General features: G+C 34.5%; 2 protein-coding genes across 3 annotated transcripts in view; one reads left to right on the top strand and one right to left on the bottom strand.

The window, feature by feature from the left end:
* Positions 1 to 9,742, bottom strand: part of LOC138305581 (uncharacterized protein DDB_G0286299-like) — a 39,002-nt gene extending 29,260 nt beyond the window's left edge. Inside the window, exons 1-3 of the mRNA XM_069245886.1 lie at positions 9,712 to 9,742; positions 7,473 to 7,565; positions 167 to 256 (exon numbers count right to left, since the gene is read on the bottom strand). Of these exons, the coding sequence (XP_069101987.1) occupies positions 167 to 256; positions 7,473 to 7,565; positions 9,712 to 9,742 (214 nt within the window). The remainder of the gene's footprint in view (positions 1 to 166; positions 257 to 7,472; positions 7,566 to 9,711) is intronic.
* Positions 8,832 to 23,448, top strand: LOC138306249 (uncharacterized). Of its 2 annotated transcripts, XM_069246645.1 has the most exons (5): positions 8,832 to 8,921; positions 10,118 to 10,210; positions 14,498 to 14,548; positions 16,513 to 16,587; positions 16,853 to 23,447. In XM_069246645.1, the coding sequence occupies exons 4-5, from the start codon at positions 16,515 to 16,517 to the stop codon at positions 20,770 to 20,772; spliced, it is 3,993 nt and encodes a 1,330-aa protein (XP_069102746.1). In that variant the 5' UTR covers positions 8,832 to 8,921; positions 10,118 to 10,210; positions 14,498 to 14,548; positions 16,513 to 16,514; the 3' UTR covers positions 20,773 to 23,447. The 2 variants fall into 2 exon arrangements, with proteins under 2 accessions (XP_069102746.1, XP_069102747.1); XM_069246646.1 differs by lacking the exon at positions 10,118 to 10,210 and having other exon boundaries at positions 16,853 to 23,448.
* Positions 23,449 to 25,391: the final 1,943 nt, after the last annotated feature.

The raw sequence follows: 25,391 nt of genomic DNA, 5'->3' as shown, positions 1-25,391 counted from the left end.
ACAAGAAACTGATCTTTCTCACTTTACTTTATTTACTGAACTTTGAATAGCTTTAATTGTGACGGCGAATAAACCTAGCCATTGATAGGATAGGGGTTTTTAAAAAACTAGATTTATAATAGCAACATATCATTGAAATTATCAAATTGTCAATTTAACAAGTTACCTTCACATGGAGTTTCTGGGGACGCAAGATCATCTTTAAGTTCCAAAATCGCTGTGTCTTTTTCATCCGGCTCTGTCTTCTCCTTAGGTGCTAAGGAAACAGATGGTATGTTATGCAAAATTTATTGTTTCTAATTGTAAGGTTACTTGAATTCATCGGTTTGTGAATTGAAGTTTAGAACACAAATGAAAAATGGAAGAATTAGGTCAAAGTGACATAGTTAAGATTTTTTTTCTATTTTAACATTAACGACTTCGAATGATTTTGCTGAAAACCCTTATTTTACAACTCCTTGATAGATTGAGACTCACGTTTGTACTGCATGTGGATCTTGAAACAAATATATTTTGATATGTAAATCACTTCAATAAAGTTCGGTATCGTTATTTAGTTGTCTTTTCTCTAGCTGAACGCTTGCTCACAAATTCGTAGCTTATATTCCTATACGTAATATATCTTCACATTTAAAAATACGATATATCCATGATAAACATGAAAAAAATGTATTTCTATACATCCAGAATATAACTTCAGTACCATAGATATATTTATTAATTACCAGATATATACATTATGTATCTTTGGAATATAAATATAAAATATTGTATATAGGAGCTGAAATAGACCAAAAATCCGGCAAATAAATAAAAACATACATTTTTTAAACAACTGCAATATACATCATTTTAATTCTACCAGATGCATGTAACTACACAGATACTTGATACGAATTTATATATATAGATATTTAAATACAGTATTGACTATTCGTTTGATATTCGTGCCACGTCCCTGTGTATACAGTGTACATGATAGGCTGATTAGATTTCATCGTCGCTCTTTTCTAGCATATATACATCCATATAACATCATAAAATGAAAGTAAATCATAATTACCAGCTGTACTTATATGTTCTTTGACCTTCGGTGCAAACTACCTGACGTGTTTGTGTTTACTTATATTTTTTTAAGATTTGTTGAGTCACCCCGTGGAAGGCCTCTTCAGGAAACATTATACAAACACGTGTTCGCTTTCCACGTACATTTGCAATAAAGCGTGAAATCGACCTGGCATGAAGTCGATAGCAAATAGAAGTGCTTACTAGAGATCGACTGTTTTTAATTGATCGCTAAATCGTCGTAGTTATCAGAGTTTGACTCGTTTTACTACTGTTCCAAGGAGCACATTTTTTATTTGTGACTTGTGAAAATTAGAGAGAAAAACTTTGAATATGAATATTTAACATTATTTTGGTATAAACCAAAAAGTGCTCACAGCATGTCACTGTAAGGGATACGCACAGTTTGTATACATATCTCTGTAGAGAAATGTCTATTACTGAAGAGCCAAGTATGACTTCTACACAAATAGACAGGACTATTTATGATGAAAAATAAAAGACTCAGTTGGGATCGTTGGACAAGCATAAGTTTTAAGAAACGTTTGAAACAGTATCTATTCGGGCAATGTAGACAATCTCATCGATGTTCGTCAATCTCTGTATGACCTGTCGTTAATGAAATTACGTGATACACCCCAGGGTACACTTATCCGGCGTAAAACGGAGGGAATTCTTCGGCTTTGGATTAAATATTTAGAGGATATTTACATCCTATTCCGATGTGTAGATAGTGGGACAGAAGCTCATAAAATCAAATATATGCTGAGAACACACGATACGGGAAATTCGACAACAGATATGCACTCGCCTAACAACACTCTCGACGAAATCGCTCCTACTCGGTGATAGTACCGCGTTTAAAACATGTATATTCCTACCTGTACAAACGAGTCACATCCATGCGTAGCGGCGTGCATACCTCCAATAATCTGTTGGACATTGGAAATAATGTAAATAAACAAACTCTTGCTGACTTGTTTATCTTTATTGTGGGGATGAGGAACGAAATGACAGAACAGATGAATGAAATAAACGTCGTTTTGCACGAAGAAATAATGAATTTGAAAAAAGAATTGTGCGCTGTTATCACCGAAAAGGAAAAACACGAACAGACAATTTCAACTCTAAAAAGCGACATTAGTGAATTACGCGCACAGCTTACTCTCCGGGAGAAAATCATAACTAATCTAGAGACACGTAACAATGCAAATCCAAACGAAGCAAAAATCAAAGTACCAGAAGTACTGAGAGACTCGGCTCAGGAAAACCAGAAACTGGATCCAGTAAATGATTTTATTTCAAAAAGCGAGAATAAGCACGTCAAATGTTGATGTACAATCGAACAATGAACCCAGTAAATGCGTGCATTCCTCATACGCTGATGTAACAAGAAAATCGAGAGTTGAGCAGCATCCCAAGCAAGTCTTGTCCGTTTACACTCGATGATAGCAAACAAGTCGACTCAGAAAGACCACACCGCAATGTGACCTTCTTTGGATACAACACACAACAACAAATGGGTCCGGCTGATGAGCATTCAGCACAATACCAATTTCGTGGCGTCAAACGCAATCCCCGAAAAAAGCAGCTTCTTATGTCTAGAATCATTGCGGACGCGTCAGAAGACGATTGTACATGTAATAAACTCCATCGCGGCAATGGCGGTATTAAAGTGACATACATGGAAATTATAAAGTTCTGGGGAGGTGAAGTCCCGACATACACGCCTGCCCGACTTAATGTCCGAGAACAGGATTTTGAACAAGCGATGGACCCAAGCTTCTGGCCTGAAAATGTACTCGTACGGGAATGGGAACATCGCGATCGTTTCCATGGAAATTCGCGCCAAAATAAACAATCATCATGGTAGTGAGACCAGCATACCAAAATCGGATATGTTTACTGTTTGTAATGGTAAACCCTACTCACGTGGAACATACGGGGTATAATGTACGGGACCCCGATGCTCTCGAAGCTCTTGAATGATACAGACATTGCCGTCATCACTGAGCACTGGCTTCTGCCAGAGCAAATTAACTTTCTCAATACCATTGACCACCATTTCAAAGCCTTCGGAGTGTGTGATAGCCGTATACCGTTAGAACCTGAAAAATAGGACAAGTAATTCGTGGTTTCGGTGGAATTGCTATTCTATGGAGAAAGAGAAGCGGAATAAATGTATCGCCTATACTGGACGAAGGGAATGAATAGAGTTATCTGCTGTTCCATTAAACTTCGTGACAAAATCATGCATATTTTTAATAGGTGTGTTAATGCCATCTACAAAATATCTCTATACAGACATATGTAGAAGATACTTTAAAATGCATATCTGATATCTATGGAACGCTACTCCGAACAAGGTCACGTGATTGTCCTTTGGTGATTTTTTAATGCGCAAATCGAACGATCCTTTGGTTGCAAAAACCATAGTAAAGCAAACGACAGAGGAATCGTACTACAGAGTTTTTATACGCGAACGGAACTTGGTCTCCTGTAAACATTCGCAGACATGGACAAATGGCGGGACATCTGCTTTTGTCTCCAAAGACGGACATGCATCTTTAATAGACCATATCTTAATGGAAAATTGCAAAGTTGATTGTGTGCAGGAGTGTTCTTATATTAGATGACCATTTACCTATAACGTGTCTGATCATTTACCTGTATGGATGCGCTATACACTTTCCCCACGTCATTCAAAATAAATCACAAATGTAGCATATTACTCCGTCAACTGGAAGAAGTGCACGCCTACACAAAATTCGGGCTACGCCAAAAGTATTAACGAGAAAATTTGTCAAAATACAGGCGCTTTTCTCAACGTCTAAAAGATATCAACTTTCTTGAAAAGCAGTTCAAGACTTTCCGTTAGTTGCATACATGACGCTGCACAGGGAAACGCTTCCAAAAAAAACGCCTATCGGCCGTATCTCAAACCCTACTGGAACTACAACCAAGAGTGAAATATCTGCATAAAGCGATGCGTGAAAAACGCTCTCTATGGCTTGAGGAAGGTAGACCACGTGGGGATGGAATTTTACTCATATCGACAGTATAAAGAACAAAAAAACGTATTTTTAGGAAAGCTCTCGATAACGCGCTGCAACAGTACGAGCACAAACCAGCTTTCAATGAACTACAGGTAGCTGCAGAGGTAGATTCTGGAACATTTTACAAGGCAGTTCGTGCTCGAAAAAATTAAAGGCCATGAAACGTCCGAACTGAGAGAAATCGATGGCAAGATATCTCGTGACCCAGATGTTAATAGGCAGGCATGGACAGATCACTACAGTACGCTAGCGAGTCCGACACTCAAACGTCATTTTTGACAGCGCGCATAAAACAACTAATAGACTCTAATGTCAGTAGCATTTACGCACAAAGTTATCATAATGAGAACAAGATTTGCCAAGATGACATTACGGAACTAGAAATAATAAAAACGCTCTAAACACATATGAAGAACGGCAAAGCTGGAGGTCATGATCATGTTGTAGTAGAACACATTCGGTATGGAGGCACGCACCTGTTTTCAAAACACTAGCCTTCTTATATAACTCTATTTTCGAAATCGAAGACTATCCACCTTGTTTTTAAGCACGGACCTAGTTATTTCCTTATTTAAGGGTGGAAAGAAAGACAGATTGGACACAAACAAACTTATCGAGAAATCACATTGACTCCAGTGCTACAAACGAAAGCTGGTATCGAAAAAGTCGTCCTCTTGGAAGAAATATTTAAGTTCTGTAAATAAAATTGACTTTCACATCGATTACAACAAGGCGTTTTAGGGCCAACAGTGCGGAAGTATTACTGCTGCATTCACAGTAAAGGAAGCAATATGTCACCATCTTGAACGCGATACAAGAGTCTACACGCTGCATTTACTAGACAACGCTTAAAGCATTCAATAGTGGTGTGGATAAACGGCCTCATTTTCAAGATATACAATATGGGACTCAATGGCAAAATCTAAATGGTCGAATTATCTCCTAATTCATTTTTTCGATGTATATCGTGTTGTGTCTATAAATGAGGGGAAACCGTAAATCCATACAAGGTCAAGCTAGGGAGGTCGGTCAAGGTCGAACGTGTATAGTGTCTTCATTGTTCTTCTAGTTCATTCAAATACATCTCATTTGAACGAACTTATTGTATAATTCTGTAACCTTTATATTCACATCTAATAGTTTTCTAATAAAAATATACATACTTAGCCGATTACAGCCTACAAAGAATTATACAAGAAACTGATCTCTAATTACTTTACTTCTTTAATATACTGAACTTTGAATTAGCTTGAATTATGGATGTCTAAGTAAAAAGTTCATCATTGGGGTTTCACAAAAAAGCCCCGATTCCATAATATGCAATGTAATCATTGAAAATATCAAATTATCAATTTAACAAGTTACCTTCCAAAGAGTTACTGCGGACGCAATAACATACTTTAAGTTGCAAATTTCGCTGTTGACGATAAAAAACATCATGTCATCCATGTGCGAAAATGGAGACAGCAATATTTGGATTTTTAATAGTATGGTTACTTAATTCATAGGGAGTGAATTATGAAGTTTTTCTGAACACAGCATGTAAAATGGATGCAATCTAGGTTCACGATATGTGACGATAGTTAAGATTGTAAAATTTAATCCTTTAACATGAATTTCAATCTACGCCTAGGAATCGACATCGTAATTACAACGAACGCCCGCCCTGGTAGGTACAACTTACTGATAGAGCAAAACGTTGAACATTCAATTAGCGTCACAATACGCGCACTGTGGATATTAGACATCTACGCCGATGGTTGAATTTAAAACTTCATATTTTCTATCAGTTAGTTGTTCTGTTTGTCCAGAAATAGTACAAATTCGTAGCTGAAAATTCCATTTACGATTAGATCTGGACACTTTTATATTCGGATATATCTTAATGGCTGAACAGAAAGTACTTTTTCATCCAGATATACTTCATCATTACGGAAAAATCTAGAACATCTCAATATGTTGTTGGACTATGTTGTATGGTTTTTGAAATTGTCTTTCGCGAACATGTTTGTAGAAGCTGAAATAGACCAGAAAAAATACAGTCTCGAGAAGGATTTATATTTTAAACAACTGGCAAGATATATGTATATGACTTCTAATTCTACCAGATGACATACAACACAGATTCACTGTAAATGGTCCTAAATATAGATAGCTGAGTTCGGAATACCAGTATATACATGTTAAATATTCGGCCAGCGTGGTGATAAATCGTATCATATTTCTCATTAATTTCACATCGTTTTCTAGCATAAAATACATCCATAAACATAGATAAAACTGATGAAAGTAACGGTTCATTTACCTGAAATCCAGAATTTATCCGGTTCTTCAGTACCTTCGGTGCAAAATGTCGGCGATGCATTATTACCAAAGATTTTTGTTTACGTAATTAAGGTATTTGAATTTACATTATAATTTGAGTCAACCCAGACGAAGGCCTCTTCAGGAAACATTATACAAACAACCGTTTAATGTTCGATTTCCACGTACATTTGCAATAAAGCGTGAAATCGACCTAGCATGAAGTCGAGAGAAAATAGAAGTGCTTATAAGATCGACTGTTTTTTAAATTGATCGCTAAATCGTCGTAGTTCTCATCAGAGTTTGACTTGTCTTTACTACTGTTCCAATGAGCACATTTTTTTTTATTTTACTCGTATTCAGTGAGTTTTAGGCTAATTTTGGAATCTCTCATGTACATTGAACATCATTACAAAAATTGTTTGGGAAATTCCACTTTTTTCCTGCCTGCGCATACGACCTCGATATTTTCAGCTCTTATTGTGGTAAATGAGTCGGAATAACCCCCTGCTATACGAGGGGTTTTTTGGTTTTGTTATGTGTTGTGAAAAACATGGAAACATTGGAAATTTTTCATTAGCAGATATTTTCATAAGGATATATGCTCTATCATTCAGCAAAGTTTGGTTCTTTATAACGATAATGTTCGCTCGTTTGAACAAACACGAGGCCCAAGGACCTTAACGGTCATCCGACTGCCTTGAGAATAGTGGGATGAAAAATGGTGCCATGGTGGGTATCTTTGATTTTGGATCAACCTTGAATACTTTGTCGAGACCATGTCATGATCATTTCAGTCAAGTTTCAGCCACATCGCACTGATGGAATTTCAGAAGTTCAAAATGTCTTTTTAAGATGGCAGCTGTGGCCGCCATCTTGGATTTCGGATCGACACGAAAAATAGCAACACTTTGTGGGGACATAGCAGTATAATTTTAGGCAAGTTTCAGATAAATTGAACCGGTAGAATGTCAATCAAGAAGTTAAAAATGTAAAAAAAAAACAAAAAAAACACGAAAATGATGATAACTATAGGTTAACAATTACCTGTAAACTGGTGTAAATCTTCCGGATTTGACGATTTCTTAGAGCTACCCAAAGTTTCATTTTCTGTGTCATCATCTGTTTCCTTTGCAACCCCTAAAAAACAGGAACGTGATATTAAAATAGACGTTTCCCACATGATGGCAGTGACTAGCATCGATCATCATATTGGCTTTGGAGATTAAAATATCATAAATCTGAGTTTATAATCCTGTTGACGTGAGGGATCCGATATTGTCATTGTTTTAGTAAATGTGAATAAACTACTAAAATACATTTAGTGAAATATTGATTCACCATCATGGTTAATAAATGATACATTTGGAACATCCTTTAATTCGGATATTATTGTCTGTCAAATTACATAAATGGTATTTGAATTAGTCGTGTACATTTGTAGGAAGCTGACACCAGAGAGAGACGGAAGGAATTTCACACTCTTTTCTGAGCTTATTTTGTTCAAATTCAGTAAAAGCGACCGTCGATTGGAAATAAAAAAATGGGAAACAAAAATAGTTTTATTATCTAGAGGTTCTAATAATAACAAGGAAGATTGTCACCACTACAGATCGTGGGAAAGAATATAAAGTATAATGTGTGATAACCGAATAAAAATCGAGAATGCGTGTGATAACGTCGAAATAAAGTCGTAAATGCGTGATAACGCGAAAAAAATGTCGCCCTATATGCGTGATATGCGCCCTCCCGAAAAAAGTCGTTTATGCGTGATAACGCAAAATAAAGTCAGTTATGTGTGATAACACAAAATAAAGTCACAGCGATAACAGGTTGATTTTCAGTAAATATGGCTCAAGTAGTACACAATCAGATAAATGTTTATCACCTTCTCAATATACCTTTTGTTTTCATAAAATCTGTGAGATGTAATAATCCTTAAAATTCTTTGTACATTTATACCGTCCGAAAAGGTTTTCATTATAAACATTCAGTTTGCACGACTGATAATCGTTGTAGAACCAGGTACTATACGCTATTGTTTGCAATAATGTATGTTTAATGTGTATGGATTTCGGAATATATTGAACATTCGCCATTGTAATTTCATAATGTGTTTTGAATGTGTCATGATAAGATGGCAAGACAAGCGACACCCGGATTGTGTCTACACCATACAAACAGCACGCACATAATGAATTAATATCATGTTGTTTTTTGTGACAGATACATATTAATTCGAGTGGAATCATTTATAATTTTACACGTATGGCCTTATACTTACGATTAAATTCTTCAATTTGCAATATTTTACCATGTATGATCGTTTTCCTAAACCAGCTTTGTAAGATAGGGATAGTGTTTAAACAATAAATATTCCATAACATACCATCTATTTCCTTATTGCACCTAAGGAGAAGACAGAGCCGGATGAAAAAGACACAGCGATTTTTGAACTTAAAGATGATATTGCGTCCCCAGAAACTCCATGTGAAGGTAACTTGTTAAATTGACAATATGATAATTTCAAAGATATGCTGCTATTATAAATTTAGTTTAAAAAAAACACAACAAAAAAATGTCAATGGCTAGGTTTATTAGACATCCATAATTAAGGCTATTCAATGTTCAGTAAATAAAGTAAGGTAAGAAAGACCAGTTTCTTGTAATTATTCGTTGTAGGCTGTAATCGAAATGTATGTATATTTTTATTAGAAAACTATTATTAAGTGGAAAAATCATTTACTGGTTACAGAAGTATATTTACTAATTCTAATTTAATGAAATGTAAGTTTGTGAATAGAGAGGTATGCGATATATCACGTTTTTCTCAATGATGAGTATTACTTTAACTAACAAAAATCAAGTAACGTAATAATATGTCAATTAGGTCAACCATAAAAATTGATATTTTATTTATAATTTTTGATAATTTAATTCAATGATTACGTTACCATGTTTATGAAACAGACAAAAACATTAAACACATAAGTCATGAGAAATACATTAACGCAAAATTACACTATCTAGGAATGCGCATTTTGATAAATCCTTGTTTATTTTTATCTTTAATGAATATTATAAAGGTTAAGCATTACCCCTATTTTTAAAAAAAAAAAACATGGTTTAGAAAAACGATCATACATGAGGAGGACGATCACACATGATGCAATCAGGAAAATTAAGTATTTTAAACCCTTGTATAAGGCTTTGCCACACGTGTAAACTTAGATAGGATTTTCAGGAAAAAATGGGGGAAAATGTTTCCAATCCATGTTATGTGTACCGTCACAACAAATAGCATTGTATTCATCCATTGTTGCTTGGATTGCATGGTTTAGACGGATTTCATATATATTGTGTCTCGCCATCCTGCTATTTGCCATATCTGAAACACACTGTGAATTTCATAAGCATATTCGATATGTTCCAAAGTTATACACACAAACGTAAGATATTGCAAATCATAGGGTCCAGTACCTGTTTCTGAATGTTTATAATGGAAACCTGTTAGGGACGGTACTTTATAAAGAGAACTGCTGGGGGTTACATTTCCAAGTTTACTAGATATTTTTAGATGGTGATTAACGATTGCCTGATTGTATATTATCTGAGGTATATATACTAGAAATCGACTTACTTTCGCGGTGACGTAACTCGTGCGTTTTAAATGAAACGTTCCAATATTTTAGGGGTTGCAAAGGAAACAGATGATGACACAGAAAATGAAACTTTGGATGGTTTAACGAAGTCGACAAATCCTCAAGATTTACACCAGTCTACAGGTAATTTTAAGGCATACTGATCCTCCAGGTCGGGTCATTATGACCTGTGGTCATCATATTTCGTCCGTCGTTTTCCGCCGTGCGCCGTGCGTAAACTTTTCACATATGTACTACCGATGCAATTTAGCTGAAACTAGCTAAAATGATCCTGCCATGCTATAGACGAAGCGTTGTTATTTTTGGGTCGTTTCGAAATCCAAGATGTCCGTCTTGTCCCTTCACCGGTAAAAGACAGAGCTATCGGTTCATTAGCAACTGCGGGATAATCATGAAAATCACTGTTAGCTAACACCAGAAAATTATTTTAAACATATTTCCATGTCAAAACAAATGACAAAGGGACATTGCCAAAGTTATTACAACTTATAAGAACCTTCTCGTAACATACAATGACGAGACAAGAGGCAATAGACCTATCCAATATGAATAACATTAAATAAAAAATTACATTTTTATAAAATCAAAATATTTTGCTGTACTTTATAAATTGATGCACGTGTCTGAAAATACTTTTATTTATATGATCAGCATATAGCTCGCTGCCATATAGTAAATCTATCAAGATTCAAGTTTCTTAAGATATCTAGTAAAATAATTTTGCCATTCACATACTTAGTACATTGGAAGAAAAAATAACAGGCACTCTCACACTTATGACCACGGATGCAATTTGGACTATTGATTAGGTTTACACGAAATAAATCGAAATTTAACTGGCTACATCGATGTCTTAACTTTGTATGTACAAAGTTTGTATTTCTGTCAACAAAATTGTAATAGGCTGGATATTTTTCATTAGAATTATGCGATATATATTTTTTAACTCGAATATAAAGCTGAAATAGTTACATATGAAGGTAAACCAGTAATAATCATTGCCGCTTCACGTTGAGCTATTTCTATTTTTATAGAATCTGATACCAAGCAACCATCCCAAAGCTCACATGCATATTCTAAAACTGGTAAAATAAAAGATTTGTAAATACAGAGTAGAGCATCCCTTTTTAAAATGTATTTAAATTCCTTAAAAAGATACATGAAAAACCATGTATCCTTAATTTCACAAGTAGTCCACAATAGTTACACGATCAAAAGCTTTAGAGATATCGCAGAATATTAAACGGGTGTGTTTTCTTTCTTCGAGTGACATGCAAACCTTATGATACAATTAAATTAGTTGAAATAATGTGGAATGACTAGGCATGAATCCTGACTGATGCTGATAAAACAGAGATTTTTTTAACAAAAAGTTATGCATATGTTTAAATATAATTTAACTCTCAAATGATAAAAGAGATATTGGTCTGTAGTTAGATGGAGAGTGTCTATCATTTATCTTGTATAATGGATTAACGTTTGCAATTTTCCATACATTTGGATATTTACATTTAGTTAGGGAAAATTAAATAATAATGTAAGAGGTTTACATACAGTATTGCAAGTATATTTTAACATTTGATGATTATCTTCATCATGACCCGAAGCCTTGCCGAGTTGTAATATATCTAACAGATCTCTGATTTCGCTTTCATGTAATATCAAATTATTATATGTATTCGTCGTTCTTAATGGAGAACTTGGTAGTTCTTTGTCGCTTTTATCTAAACGTGTAATGCTACAGAAACAGTCGTTTAACGAATTAGCTTTTTCAGTGTCAGATGAAGCCAGGGATTCAGACTCAGGATCTACAAGAGTTAGAATTTGTTGAGACATTTTACCGGTCTTCACCAAACGTTTGACAAGACTCCAATATGATTTCGGATCTGAACTAGAATATTCGTCGATAAGACCATGAACGATTTCGTAAAAAAAATAGACGGGCATCTTATCTAATTTATTTCTCTGATTCTTATATTTCCTGATAATTGGAATGTGTTTGGAATTTCTACTCTTTTTATGAAGTCTGTCTCGAATTCTAATATAAGTTCTAATATTTGAATTTATCCAAGGTTTGTCATTTGGTCGAATTAAAACTACTTTGGAGGGGATACATTCATTAGCAAACTGTACAAATAAGTCAGTAAAACGCTGACAAACTAAATCGACAGAATCACGATTCGAAACCATTTGTTGCCAGTCATATTCAGATAAAATTTAATTAAAATGAACATAATCAGCCCTTCTATAAATCTAGACTGTACGTGTATAAACAGACGAAATTTCACATGGAATTTCTATACATGATGTACAACCGTCATGATCACTAGTGTTTTTATCGATAGGGATAGTTGATGAGAAGGAGCTTTGGAGAGATCTGATAAAATTATATGGTCTAGTGGACTATTTCTATTATTACCAAACCGAGTAGGTTCTTCTTTTATGCTGACAAGACCAAAGGAAGTGATAAGGTTGCGTAGATTATGAGTAGGCGGTGTAGTTAATAGGTCTACGTTAAAGGCACTCTATAGGTAACTCCTCAGTTTTTATTGTAATCACAAACATATACAATAATCGAACATTGAACCAATTACCTAGAATAAAGATGATAGACGTATATTTTAACATTAATCCGTGCAGATAAACCTGTGATATCGAGCGGTCGGAAATCGTCTTGTAAACAAACTTGCCATCTCTAAACAGTCGTCATTGCATAACCGAGAATTACCGTAGCGTTATTAGGTCTCCCATTTGGAGGGCTGAAGTTGGTTGCGAGTTCCTAGTTCCTAGCCCGAGTTCCGTTTAACTTCAACGGAACTAGGAACCAGACCCGAGTTCCGTTTAACAAAATTACGGGTCAACGAGCCGAGTTCCGTTTATGAGGATTTCTATCTCTAATTGCATGTTCAATTACATATTATATACGGGAATCGAACTTAAAGTTTTCATGAATAATACAGAACAGAATTAATCTCTATAACACAGATTTCATTAAACGGATCCGACACCTATAATCCAGTTCCGTTTCACTTAAACGGAACTAGGAACCAGACCCGTTTTCCGTTTAACAAAAATACTGATCAACGAGCCGAGTTCCGTTTATTAGGATTTTTACCTCTAATTGCATGTTCAGTTACATATTATATACGGGAATCGAACTTACAGCTTATAAATATAGAGGTAATTTGTTAAATTGACAATTTCATAATTTCAGTGATCTTTTGCTATAATAAATTTTTTCTTTAACCGTAACCAATGACTTAGTTTGGTTGACATCCGTAATAAAGATATTTAAATTCAGTTGAATAAAGACCGTGTGATTATCCGTCGTATACCGAAGATGAAATATACATATGTATACGTCTTTTTTATATAAAAACTATTAATTAACTTGAAAGTCGTGTTCAGGTTACATAGGTCTATTTATAGTGTAATGAAACACGGTTATGGATATACATTTACATATATAGTCAACGGGAGGGGAGTTGCGTTCAGATTAGCGTAACACTGTTTTTAACCATACTCTATAGCTATTAGCGTAATCGCAACGACGTATGAATACAAACCCAGTGCAGGTCCGGACTACTTCTAGTTCATGTCTCGATAAGATTTTGCGTCATAAATTGACGGATTTCAAATAAACAATAAGGTGTTTTTATTAGACCCCCCCCCTTTGCATTCAAAATAGGCCTACACATACGTACATGCAAACACTTGTCTATCCTCCGTACTATAAAAACAAAGTCATGACTATGTAGAATTTAGTCTATATCGCGTTCGTAGACTGATACATACATAACAGACATTCAGCAGCTCAACGGTCATACCATCAATAGGCTATATCACAGTGGCCTAACTTTCCTCGGTTGAAAATCAAATATGGCGGCTCGCTCCGCTTCGGACCGCATCACTACCCTGACAACGATACTTACCAATAGTCGTTCCGCTCCGGTTATCTCAATATTTATTCGAAATAGACATTATTGATGTATGATAAATTGAAAAAAAAACACATTTCAAAAATAATTGAAAGCTGTCATTGTTATATTTTAAACCAAACTGCAGCTATAACATTCAACAATCGGAACTATTTCTTCGGCCATTCAGACTACCGTAGTTACCCAGCTTAGCAACCAACATCGTTTTAAATTTGATCACGAACATGTAAAAATAGACTTATTTATGTAAATACATAGATTGAACAGTGAATTGGTTGTGCTAAAGGTGGTATGAACGCAATAGGATACAGACATATTCTACACGTAGCGATAACACGCTACATTGAATATGTCTGTATCCCATTGCGTTCATACCACCTTTAACGCAATCAGAACACTGTTCAATCTCTATATAATTATAAAATATATAACTTTTTTCACATTGATCAGTATTCCTTTTTCAATGTTTCAGACAAACCTGTTAAAGTCAAGAAAACGACGAAAAAGACCAATAACAATAATGGTAAGAATATTCACATAATGTGTAAGTTATGTGGATTTGGTCCACTATAAAAGTGATATTTGATATCTGATATTTCGATCATTAATGCAATAATTACGTTATCGTGTTTATAAGAGTTACAAAAACATTGAAGACACAAGTCCTGAAATTATACATTTTATTAATCCCTGTTTATCATATCACGCATAGTTTCAATTAAAATTATAAAGATTAAGCACCACCCACATCTTAAAAAACTGATTTAGAGAAGCGAACATACGTGGTCAAATAATGCAAATGGAATATTCTAATCGTTTGTATAAGGCTTTTCAAATCGTGTAAGCTTAGAAATAGCTTTAATTAGAATTATAAAGGTTAAGTACTAGCCATATCTTACTGGTAACTTGTTAAAATGACAATTTGATAATTTTGATGAAGTAGAGATATTAGCGATATATCATGTTTTTCTCAATGATGTGTAATACTTTAGCAATGGTAAACTTGTTATCATAAAAAAGAAGAAAAAGAAGAAAGACCAAAGACAAACTTTACGTCAAATTTCATGACACGTTCAATTCCTTAGCAACTTTGGATAGTGATTTTTTGCAGTAGTCGTGCCAACTGAATGTTTACAATGAAAAAAGTGTTAGGGAAGGTATTTTATATCACTTTACTGATTTTTTGCAGCGACTTTTTTCACATAACTACTATGTTCAGAAGATTTATTTTCGTTTTCGAAACTTCTTCCACGAAATATTTTGTGGTCTAGTATTGAATGATATCAGCAGGCACTATTTTTCATTCATAATGTTATCTGACAATTAAAGGCTTCATACTAAAATAATCATGATATCTGGTCATTTTATATCGACGAGGTAACACCCTAAATTATAAAAGACAAGTAGAAACCACCTTTCGCAAAATGGACAGAATCGATGAAAGAGCATTGAACCAATATTTAGTATGAAAGGGTTAACATTAGATAATATCTGTTGTATATGGTAACAACATCAGGTATTGCTATACCTTTACTTTGTATTCCCTAACCTATTTTATAGAAAAACGAGTCCAATAGTTCATATGTTTGCGCGCGTGAAATGACAGGTCAACATTGAAAAATGTAGACTGCTTATGTCATCATGAAATCAATGACGTCACAATTCACTATTATTCGGTACTACTCGGCAAATTCCGCAAAAGTGAGTAAACCAATCGCGGCACTCATTGCTTCTCGGCATGTATCTGTATATGCTGAAAAAACAGACGAAACCAGACCAAAACGCACTTTAATTTGTTTTTATCAATGCTCTATCGTTCTGTGTTCTGTCAAATTTATCAAATCTTCGTAATATTATATTTCAAAACTTAAATGACTGCAGTCAGTTCATTTGCTGTCATATACTATGTTTAAACATTGGTATTGAATGAGATTATTTCGTATTTATATACACTATGGAAGGTGTAACAAAACATTTGAAGACCGAATTTTCGGTGAACATAACACATAACAAATGCACAATAAGCTCTCTCCGTATGCTACCTGAAATGGATAGGAAATAGGATTTAAGCACGACAGATAGATCCTAAAGGACAACCACGTCCTGAAAGGCCTGTAGCGACTGCAATTCCAGAGTCAATGATATTGATAGAAATGACAGGCGAGTTGCAGAATTGTATAAAGCCAGTACAGTTGGCGTTATCAAGCATCCAGTAGATTTGATTCTAACAGAGCATTATTTTATAGTCTTTTGGTTACAAAGTCATTTGCCAGTTGTATTTTTTTGCATGGCCAGGAAGATATTTATTTAAGTGATATTAAGGTACTTAACATTGATTGTCCGTAAAGCTAAAATTCAACATATGATACTTACATCAAATGAATCAGCACTCGTATATATCCAATTATATTATAACAATAACAAGATCATAGTCTTTGTTTTTATATCTATACTAAACTATAATGACATTATGTATTTTTTATCTAGCTATGCAGATAAAGCATGCGCAGACAGTGATATCCGGGGATCACAATATAATCATCGTAAACAATAGTCCCCAAGGTAATGGAATGGCAGACAAAACATTTTTTCAATTATATATCTAAAATTGAATATTATTGATAAGAATAAATAGTTTTCTTTTGGTAGCTAAACCGAAAAATCGAGTACTCGAATTTATCTAAGCACAATTTATTAACCATATTTCACAAGTCATTTCAGACTGACTATCAAGTAGTTAACGCATTTGTACTCTCGGCATTTCATTTATGTTAATGTATATTTTATTATTTTGATGATAAACTTTCGTGGTTATAATTTCTTTAAGATGACGAAGCTGAAGAAATAAGAAAGAGGTTGGTGGATATTATGCAGTCACATGGAGCAGTGGGAGGCGACCCAATAAAGAACAAAATGAAACTACAGAACTTAGAAACGTATTTTACTCAAGTAAATTGTGGTAAGAGTTTTGCTTCTATGTATCGTAAAGAAATGCGTGTATTTCTTAACCAATTCACTGATCACTTTACGTTGCGAAATATAGCTGGTCAGTGGTTTGTTCATGCAAATGAATACGATAAAGCTAGAGGCACATCTGAAAAGCCAAAAGTAAAACCTAAAAGAAAAGCATTTAATAACCCAACGTTTCAAAGACCAACCCAAGATCACACAAACAAAAAACAGCATACGCAAAATAAGTGCAAGGGATTCGGAGATTTTCTAAAGGAAATGAACAACTTTCGGGACGGTAACTACTTATTAATGATCTCAAAAACAGATCGTAATAAATACGAGGAAGCATTAACAAATATTCCATGGCTTTGTGTTTTTGATTTTGATGTCGCAAGTGAAAGAGAGGGGTTGTTTTATAGAATCGAAGATGAATTGCGTGCCAAACGGGATGCAGTTTACCCTTGTACTTGGAATGAAGACCCACACATCCAGTACTTTGGTACAGAATGGTGTTTTGTTACAGGGTCTTTAAATAATCAGGGTACCGTTGTTAAAGATATCTCTTCTGTGAAAAAATGGTATTCGGAAATACAAAAACAATTTGAATTACATGTGAAAGATATAACAAAGTTGCTTGACACTATGTTGTCACTAACTGTGATAGCGTTTTGGCCTGATGATGTTGAAACTGGAAGAAAGTTTGAAAAAGTGTTGTCAGTATTGGGTGACTCCATCAAACCTTCACCTCAAGTTGCTGTCATAATTGATAGTCCATCTATAGAGAACAGGACCCTTATTGAGAATGTAGAACCAGAACATACCCTGCGGGAAAAGCATGAACATGTCCTGCATGATATGATGTTAAATATACGACCAAAGAAAAGGTCTGAACTGTCAACCTATGAATTACCTACAGCCGGCGGTCTTAGCTCGAAATGTATTGACGGTTCTTTAGCGACTTCGTATAGAGACAGTATGCATGTTTTGTATCTTACAAATCCATTTCAAACCGACATAGCTGATCTATCAGCAGCAGAAGAAGAAGAAAACCTTTTCTTTAAAGGTGGTACCTTGAGTTGGGAGGCTTACTATAATCATGGACCAGAACACTTTTATGCACCAAGAGATATTTTTCGTTCTATTGTGACTGACTTGCGGAGGAATTTCATAGATAAGGATGAAGGGGGTACAATCACGATCTATCATGCTCCTGGGGCTGGTGCTACGACACTAGGACAACATATTATCTGGGAGTTACATAACGAAACACCATGTGTGCAAGTCAGGTCAGACTCTCAGGTGAAATCAACAAAAATTGCAAAGCAGATCAACATACTACACACAGAAACGCGCCTTCCGATAGTCGTTTTATTCGAAGGATCGTCAAATGACAATATTTTTGAGCTCATTCGAGGGAAGTGCACTGAATCGTGTGTTGTTTTTATACATTTGAAACGTGTTTCTACTACAGTTATGGAAACAAAAGACCATGAATACTTTCTTTCAGGAGTATTATCACATGGTGAAGCTGTCCGCATGGGGCCAAAGTTTTCTCGTTGCTGTGGAAATGATAATGATAAAAAAGACCAGATTCAGAGACTCGTCAAGGACTTTTCTGACGGCAAGAAACATCATCTTATAGAGTTTGGACTGGTGACATACCTCCATGAGTTTACTGGGGTTCGTTCTTATGTGTCGGAATATTTGAATTTAGTCGGGAAAGATCTTTCCAGATGTAGGGATGTACTTGGCTATCTGTCCCTTGTTCAGGTTTTCGGTCAGGGAATTATGCCTTGCCAATTGTTTGGATCAGTTTTTGGAAAGTCTGATAATTACATGTTCCAATATAAAAACTTTCCGGCACCTGTGAAAGTATTTACAGTACCGGTGGACACCGATTTTACACATAACTGTGTTCGCATATGCCATTACATAATTGCAATGGAAATACTGGAGCAAATTTTGACGAACGAACCAAGCATCTCAAAATGGGAGGATTTGAGTATGAAGGCCAAGAAGAACCTCAATCCGCTTGTTTTAGATTTTATAACATTTCTCAAAAAAAGACAAGACGGATTAGGGAAAAGCTCCAGGACAGTGCTTGATATAATATTACAAGTTTTCATTTACCGCGAATATTTTATGCACCGAAATGAACGACCAAAATTATCAAGATTATTAGAGAGCATTCCATCAGAGCAGCCATTTACTGAACGCCTCACAGTTATGGAAACCTTAGCAGATTCCTTTCCAGAACATCCGAGTTTCTGGGCACATCTCGGAAGAGCATACACAATCCTACGACCAACGGAAACGAAGAAAACAGAATCCCATTTTCAAAAAGCGTTTGTAGGTTTTCAGTCGGAGAACCAGGCTTTCACAGACACTGTTGAGATAGATGAGAGGGATACTGAGTTAAGCTATGTTTTTCACATGTATGGTACATTCTACCACAAGCGGATCCGTTCCGAATTAGACAATTTAAAACGTTGTTATTCAATCACGGAAATGGAATTTCAAGAATCTATTAGAGGCATATTTACACTAGCAACAACTGCCTGCGATTCATTCGATAAATCAACAAAACTTCGCTTTGCTGGTTATCAGGAAACGTTGGGATGCTTTGGAGAGATAGACGTTCTTCTAGTAATATGCCAATTTCTTAAAACTCATTATCAATTTGACACTATTCCGTCACTGCTGGAAAAAACGCAAAACTCCGAAATATGCTCATTTGTTGAGGATAGTTTGCCACGCATTCAGGAGTTATTTCTGCAGTGCAGCAGCCTTATTGATGACACGCAAGACAGCGACAATTTCTACAAGAAGATAGCCACATACAATGCGCTGTTTAAGGGAATGGTCCCAAACAAGTACTTGGATACTATTGACGTCGCTGACTCTGTCCACACCAGAAGATTTAAAATAGCTGCTATCAAACAAAAATACTGCAATGGCAATCAGCTTGGATTAATAGATAATATCACATCAGATACAGATATCAAAACTCTTACTAGTCTTCTTGAACAAGATATTGCTGAATACAAGACCATGAACGTACTGGAATCGAAAAGCGGTATTGATCATACCTTTCTGGATTGGCTTCAAGCAATTAGACATGAAAAACAGAGACGATCGTACACGGTAGAAGATGTACTGATGGAAGTTCGGCATTGGTTTAATGTAGTTCAAAGTCCATATGCACGTTTCTATTTATTCATCATGTTGTTTACCTATACAGTCACACAAGATGGTCCATGTGACAAAAACATCATAGAAGAGGCAATGGATTTGAAGGAGGGAAAAGTCGATTGGGTTCAAGCTGCAAAAACGTTACCTTTCCCTGACCGACCAAGGGAATGGTTAGGGAAGGAGCCCGGAATAAGGTGTCTTCTCCCGGGAAAGTCTTTTAGCCATGGTGAAAAGAAATACATCGACAATGATGCATGGTACACTCTTAAAATACTGAAGGGGAGAATCACTCATCCAAATATTTTGCGTGGTGAGGGTTACATACGTATGGACTTAGAAGGCAATTTAAATGTACCAATACGTGTCCGGTACTCCCCTATTCGAATGAAAGAAAACCTGACTGGGGAAAAGAATGTAGGAAGACGGGTAGAATTTATCCTTGCATTTACAATAAAATCAGGACTGGAAGCATATAATGTCATGTTATTGAACAAATCAACCTGCAAACACTGTGGTACTAAACATGAGATTGTTAGTGTAGAACAGAGCAGGAAATGCAAATGCGGAGAAACCGTTGAAAACGAATTTCCAATTAAGAGTTGAAATGAAAGATAGACTAAGGCGTCACCGGATTTGTATGAAGTCTGTAGCTCTATAACACAAATGCACTTTACGTATAAGATTTAATGGGTACTTTTAGGAGTGTCAAAATGTTTTGCAGAAATCATATTTAAAGCTTCCTGGTTGCTGTAGATAAGGTGTTAATATGTTTACACTTTAAACAATCAAAACAGAAAATAGTTGCCTTATGAAATTGGTATTTTATGTCATTAATGTTGTATGATATACGGGTCAAAAACGATGGCAAGACATCGTAAATACTAATCTTCAAATCAGTAGACTATATCACCTCGATACCTGCTTACAACTAACTTTTTATCACACCAAATGTAAAGTAAACATATGGAAACAAATATATGTTATCTATATGGGGACATATTTGTGTGTACTTGATGAATTGAGTGATGTGTAACATGCAGTGTATTTATAACCTACACTGTACTTCCGACAAAATAACTAACCCTTTTTAGCCCTTTCCTAATTTGTCAAAACTTCTAAACGTGACAACTTACCTCATGATTATGACATGCATATAAACCAAACAAAGAAAACAATTTGACTTAAAAGTGAATGTACAAACCCTTCAAAGAACGTTTTTCATTAGTAGCCATCTATTCATTTGCATGGATAAACTATTGTATAATTAAAACAAAGCATTGTTATACAACACAATGGTTATACCGCAGTACTTTAAATGTTTGTAATATGTAATATATGTAATATTTAATACATTGTATAAAGTTCATTAAACCATGTTTTACGTTTGTTCCCAGTGTACTATATTTATACTTTGTATATATTGTTTATCTTAGCCATCCTCATGTTTTTTCACAAGAAAATTGTGGAGTCAGTATATATCAGCAAGTGAATCCTTGTGATCATGTGATTACCATAATGTTAAATAAATAATCGTAGATCACTTCATAATAAAGGGATGAAGTTCAATTAATACACGATTATGTACACTGATATTTAGTTTATGTCTGGATTTGATTTAGTTTACATCTGTATTTTGTATTTGCTAACTTCGAAACTGTACATTTTCTTTGTACTTTTTTACTGCCGGTCTTCTTCATATGTGACCTGGTCGTTACAGTAGTATCATCCAAGGAAGCCCTTGTTTTATACCATTCGTATATGTATATATATATATATATATAGAGAGAGAGAGAGAGAGATGCTGAATATCAATATTGTGTGTAATATGGGTCATAACAATCAGCATGGTTAAGATAGTATTTACATAACATATATGGTTGTAAAAAATGTTTTGATCATTATTGCTAATGTTATATTGTGTATGTATGGGGAAAGTTAATAAAAAACTTATTTTGAGTGACTGGTATTTGGAATTAGTCTCAATATCCAGCAAACATCTACATTTAGTATTTGTATAACGAAACATATTTCCCATTTTCTAACATAATGTTGAATTCAGTAGGTATAAATGACAAATTTATTAGTTTGGTACATTGTTAAATTATTATCTCGCTTTGAATATGTTTATAACATTTATATGAGGAAAAGATTACTCGGTTTCCCGCCAGTTGATCTAGACACACCACTATTTATCCTATTCATGTATATATCATAACCATTTTGAAGCCATGATAATTTATTTCGTATTTTGGGTAAGTATCGCAATGCAAGAATACAGACCATAAGTTGAGAGAAAAAGAAAATATCTGAAAACCGGGAACCGCTAACAGATATTTTTTTTAAATGGTCGTCTAATGGCACGTCTTAAAAATTGGTTTCAGCTGATAATATTTGTGTAATCGGGAAGTCAATCTGATAATAACAATCAAAATCAACTAATATCAAATAAACAGTGGTCCTATATAGTGTCGAATTGAGATAGCTGACAGAATTATTATTTGACCATTTATTGTAATTAATCGCTTTTATTAAAGGAATGATGTTTGCTTACTTGAGTGTAGAATTAATTTTTGTACAGATATTTAAAATAACTCTTTTTGTAGATATTTCATTTTCTGATATATAATTCAACATTCCTATTATGTTTAAATCCATTTATATATTAAAGATCTGTCCATACAGATAGTTCTAATTAGATGCGCTCTGCACTACAGTGTTCTGATGTGTGTATTCTTGCGCGCCAACATCTGTGTTAACGCTAGCCCACACGAGTCCCGGTACGCAAGGTTATGTAGCAAAGAGTTAATGGAAATATTGATATTTTTATTTATATTTTTTGATGATACTGATTATCAAGATATATGTACGGATATAAAATAACCACCTACCGCGCTATAACAAAGCTATTAACACACAATTATGTGAAATTGTTATATGTAATGTGTAAAATCAGCTTTTTTAGCAAGGTGCTGTGATCTATATGAAAACCAATTCCTCTAGATAAGCGAATATTTTTTTATTATCTGGACGAATATAATTGAATATGTTTTTGTGTATTATTCCAAATTATAATGTTGGATTTTGATGTTGTTTTATTATGTCGATGTCAGTAATTACTGCAATTAATTTATACACGATATTCTTTATTTTTCCTCAATAATAAATTCAAATATTTTTGAAGAGTTTGACCGTTTTTACATAACGTTTTAAATATAATGACGCATATAAAAATATATGTACCACAATATGTGAAACATTAGATATTTAAACACAATACCCATTAAGTATTACTGTAAGATACACATTGCAACAACAATCTCATTCAGCAGTTTTGGAGAGTGACACATCTGTATTGTAAGCAATGTTAGTATTGACAATAGTATTAAACACGATTAAACATATTCGACTCATTATATATGTTTGCGATATTGAATGCACCTTTGGTAATGATTTGTATGGTGGCATATTTCTGCCATCGAGTTAGTTTAGGTCGAATGACGGTAACTTGACTTTGACCAATTATTTATGTAGTCAAGTCGAGTTATAACATGACTTGTTGAGATATTTATGTCGGTAAGATGAGTTTTAACACGACATATCCATATTGGAAAGTCGAGTTACACAATCGCGACTGACTATCGTGGATCTCGTCGTAATAAGGTAAGTCAGTGTTCCAGGATATAAATCGACTTCCCATGATGTAAGTTGACTTGCCGACATAAATATCACAAAAAGTCATGTTATAACCCAACTGATCGACATGATTATCTCGGCAAAGTTACTTTACGTAATTCGACCTAAAATAACACGATTGCAGAAATATGCCACCATAGATTTGGAATCATACTATATGTAAACATATTGATTTTGGGAAAATTGTGTGAAATTGTAAAGCAAAAAAACGAACTTAAACATGTTAGTACAATGCTGAGATCGCATATTTATCAGCATGACTATGTAAACAATATACAGAAAACCAAGTAAGTGAATCCCCATGTAGCGCAGCATGTGTCACTCTCCAAAACTGCTGAATGAGATTGTTGCTGCAATATGTATCTCGAAAACACATCTTGACCCGTTAGTTCCGGACTCTGACCTTGTTTTAGACAGTTTTAGTAGTTTTCATCGAAGGGATAGGCAGGTAGGATTTAGTGGTGGCATTATTATATATACAAGAGATACTGTAATCTGTAAGCGAATAAGAGATTTGGAGTCTAACAATATTGAAATTATTTGGTTAGAAGTTTTAGTAGATAGCCATAAGTTCTTACTAGGGTGTATATATAGACCAGAATCTAATGTAGAATACTGGCGAAAATTAGATGACATGTTTAATAATGTTTTTGATGATAATATTACTGATGTAGTTATAACTGGTGATATAAATGTTGATATGACAAACCTTCAGCCACACTCTCATCTAGGCCGATTACTTACAAAACATAATCTAAACAGTTTTATTAAAGAACCCACTCGCATTACTCCTACTTCTTCTTCTTCTATTGACATTGTTCTATCTAACAACAATCATCTTATAAGGGATACAAATGTTCTTGCTCCAATTTGCAGTGATCATTGTCTTATTAACTTTTGTATATCATATTCAGTATATAGACAAACTGCATATAAGAAAACGATATATGAATATGATGGTGCTGATATTGATAGGATTAATGATAATATTAGTAATATTGACTGGATATCTATCTCACAAAATAATGATGTAAACGAATTTAATAATATTCTAGTTGAAACAATTAACACACAAATAAATGACCATGTACCACAAAAAATAGTTACAGTGCGACCGAATGATAAGCCTTGGTTTACAAACACGATTAGATTAAAAATTAGACAGAGGAACCGCATCCACAAAAAAGCTATTAATTCAAACTCCCCTATTCATTGGGAAATGTACAGATTAGTTCGAAATGAAACTATTAACCTAATTAGAGAGAAACAAAACAAAATTATTTCATGAAACTTGAATCATCGTTAAATAATAATAGCTTGTCTCCAGATAAATGGTGGAAAATTGCTAAATCTTTGTTAAAAATTGATAATAAGCAAACGTCTATCCCCCCTCTAAAACATAATGAGTCTTTTCTCCAACATCCTTTTGAAAAAGCGGAACACCTAAATACATACTTCTCTTCAATCTCCACTTCTTCTAATGATCTTGATCCTCTTCCCCCTCCTCCCGAGTTTCCTTTTAAGATTGA

The sequence above is a fragment of the Argopecten irradians genome, chromosome 13, assembly GCF_041381155.1.
Source record: "Argopecten irradians isolate NY chromosome 13, Ai_NY, whole genome shotgun sequence".
In the NCBI taxonomy this organism is placed as follows: domain Eukaryota; kingdom Metazoa; phylum Mollusca; class Bivalvia; order Pectinida; family Pectinidae; genus Argopecten; species Argopecten irradians.
The sequence above is the reverse complement of the archived record's forward strand: the minus strand, read 5'-3'. Positions and strand labels throughout refer to the sequence as shown.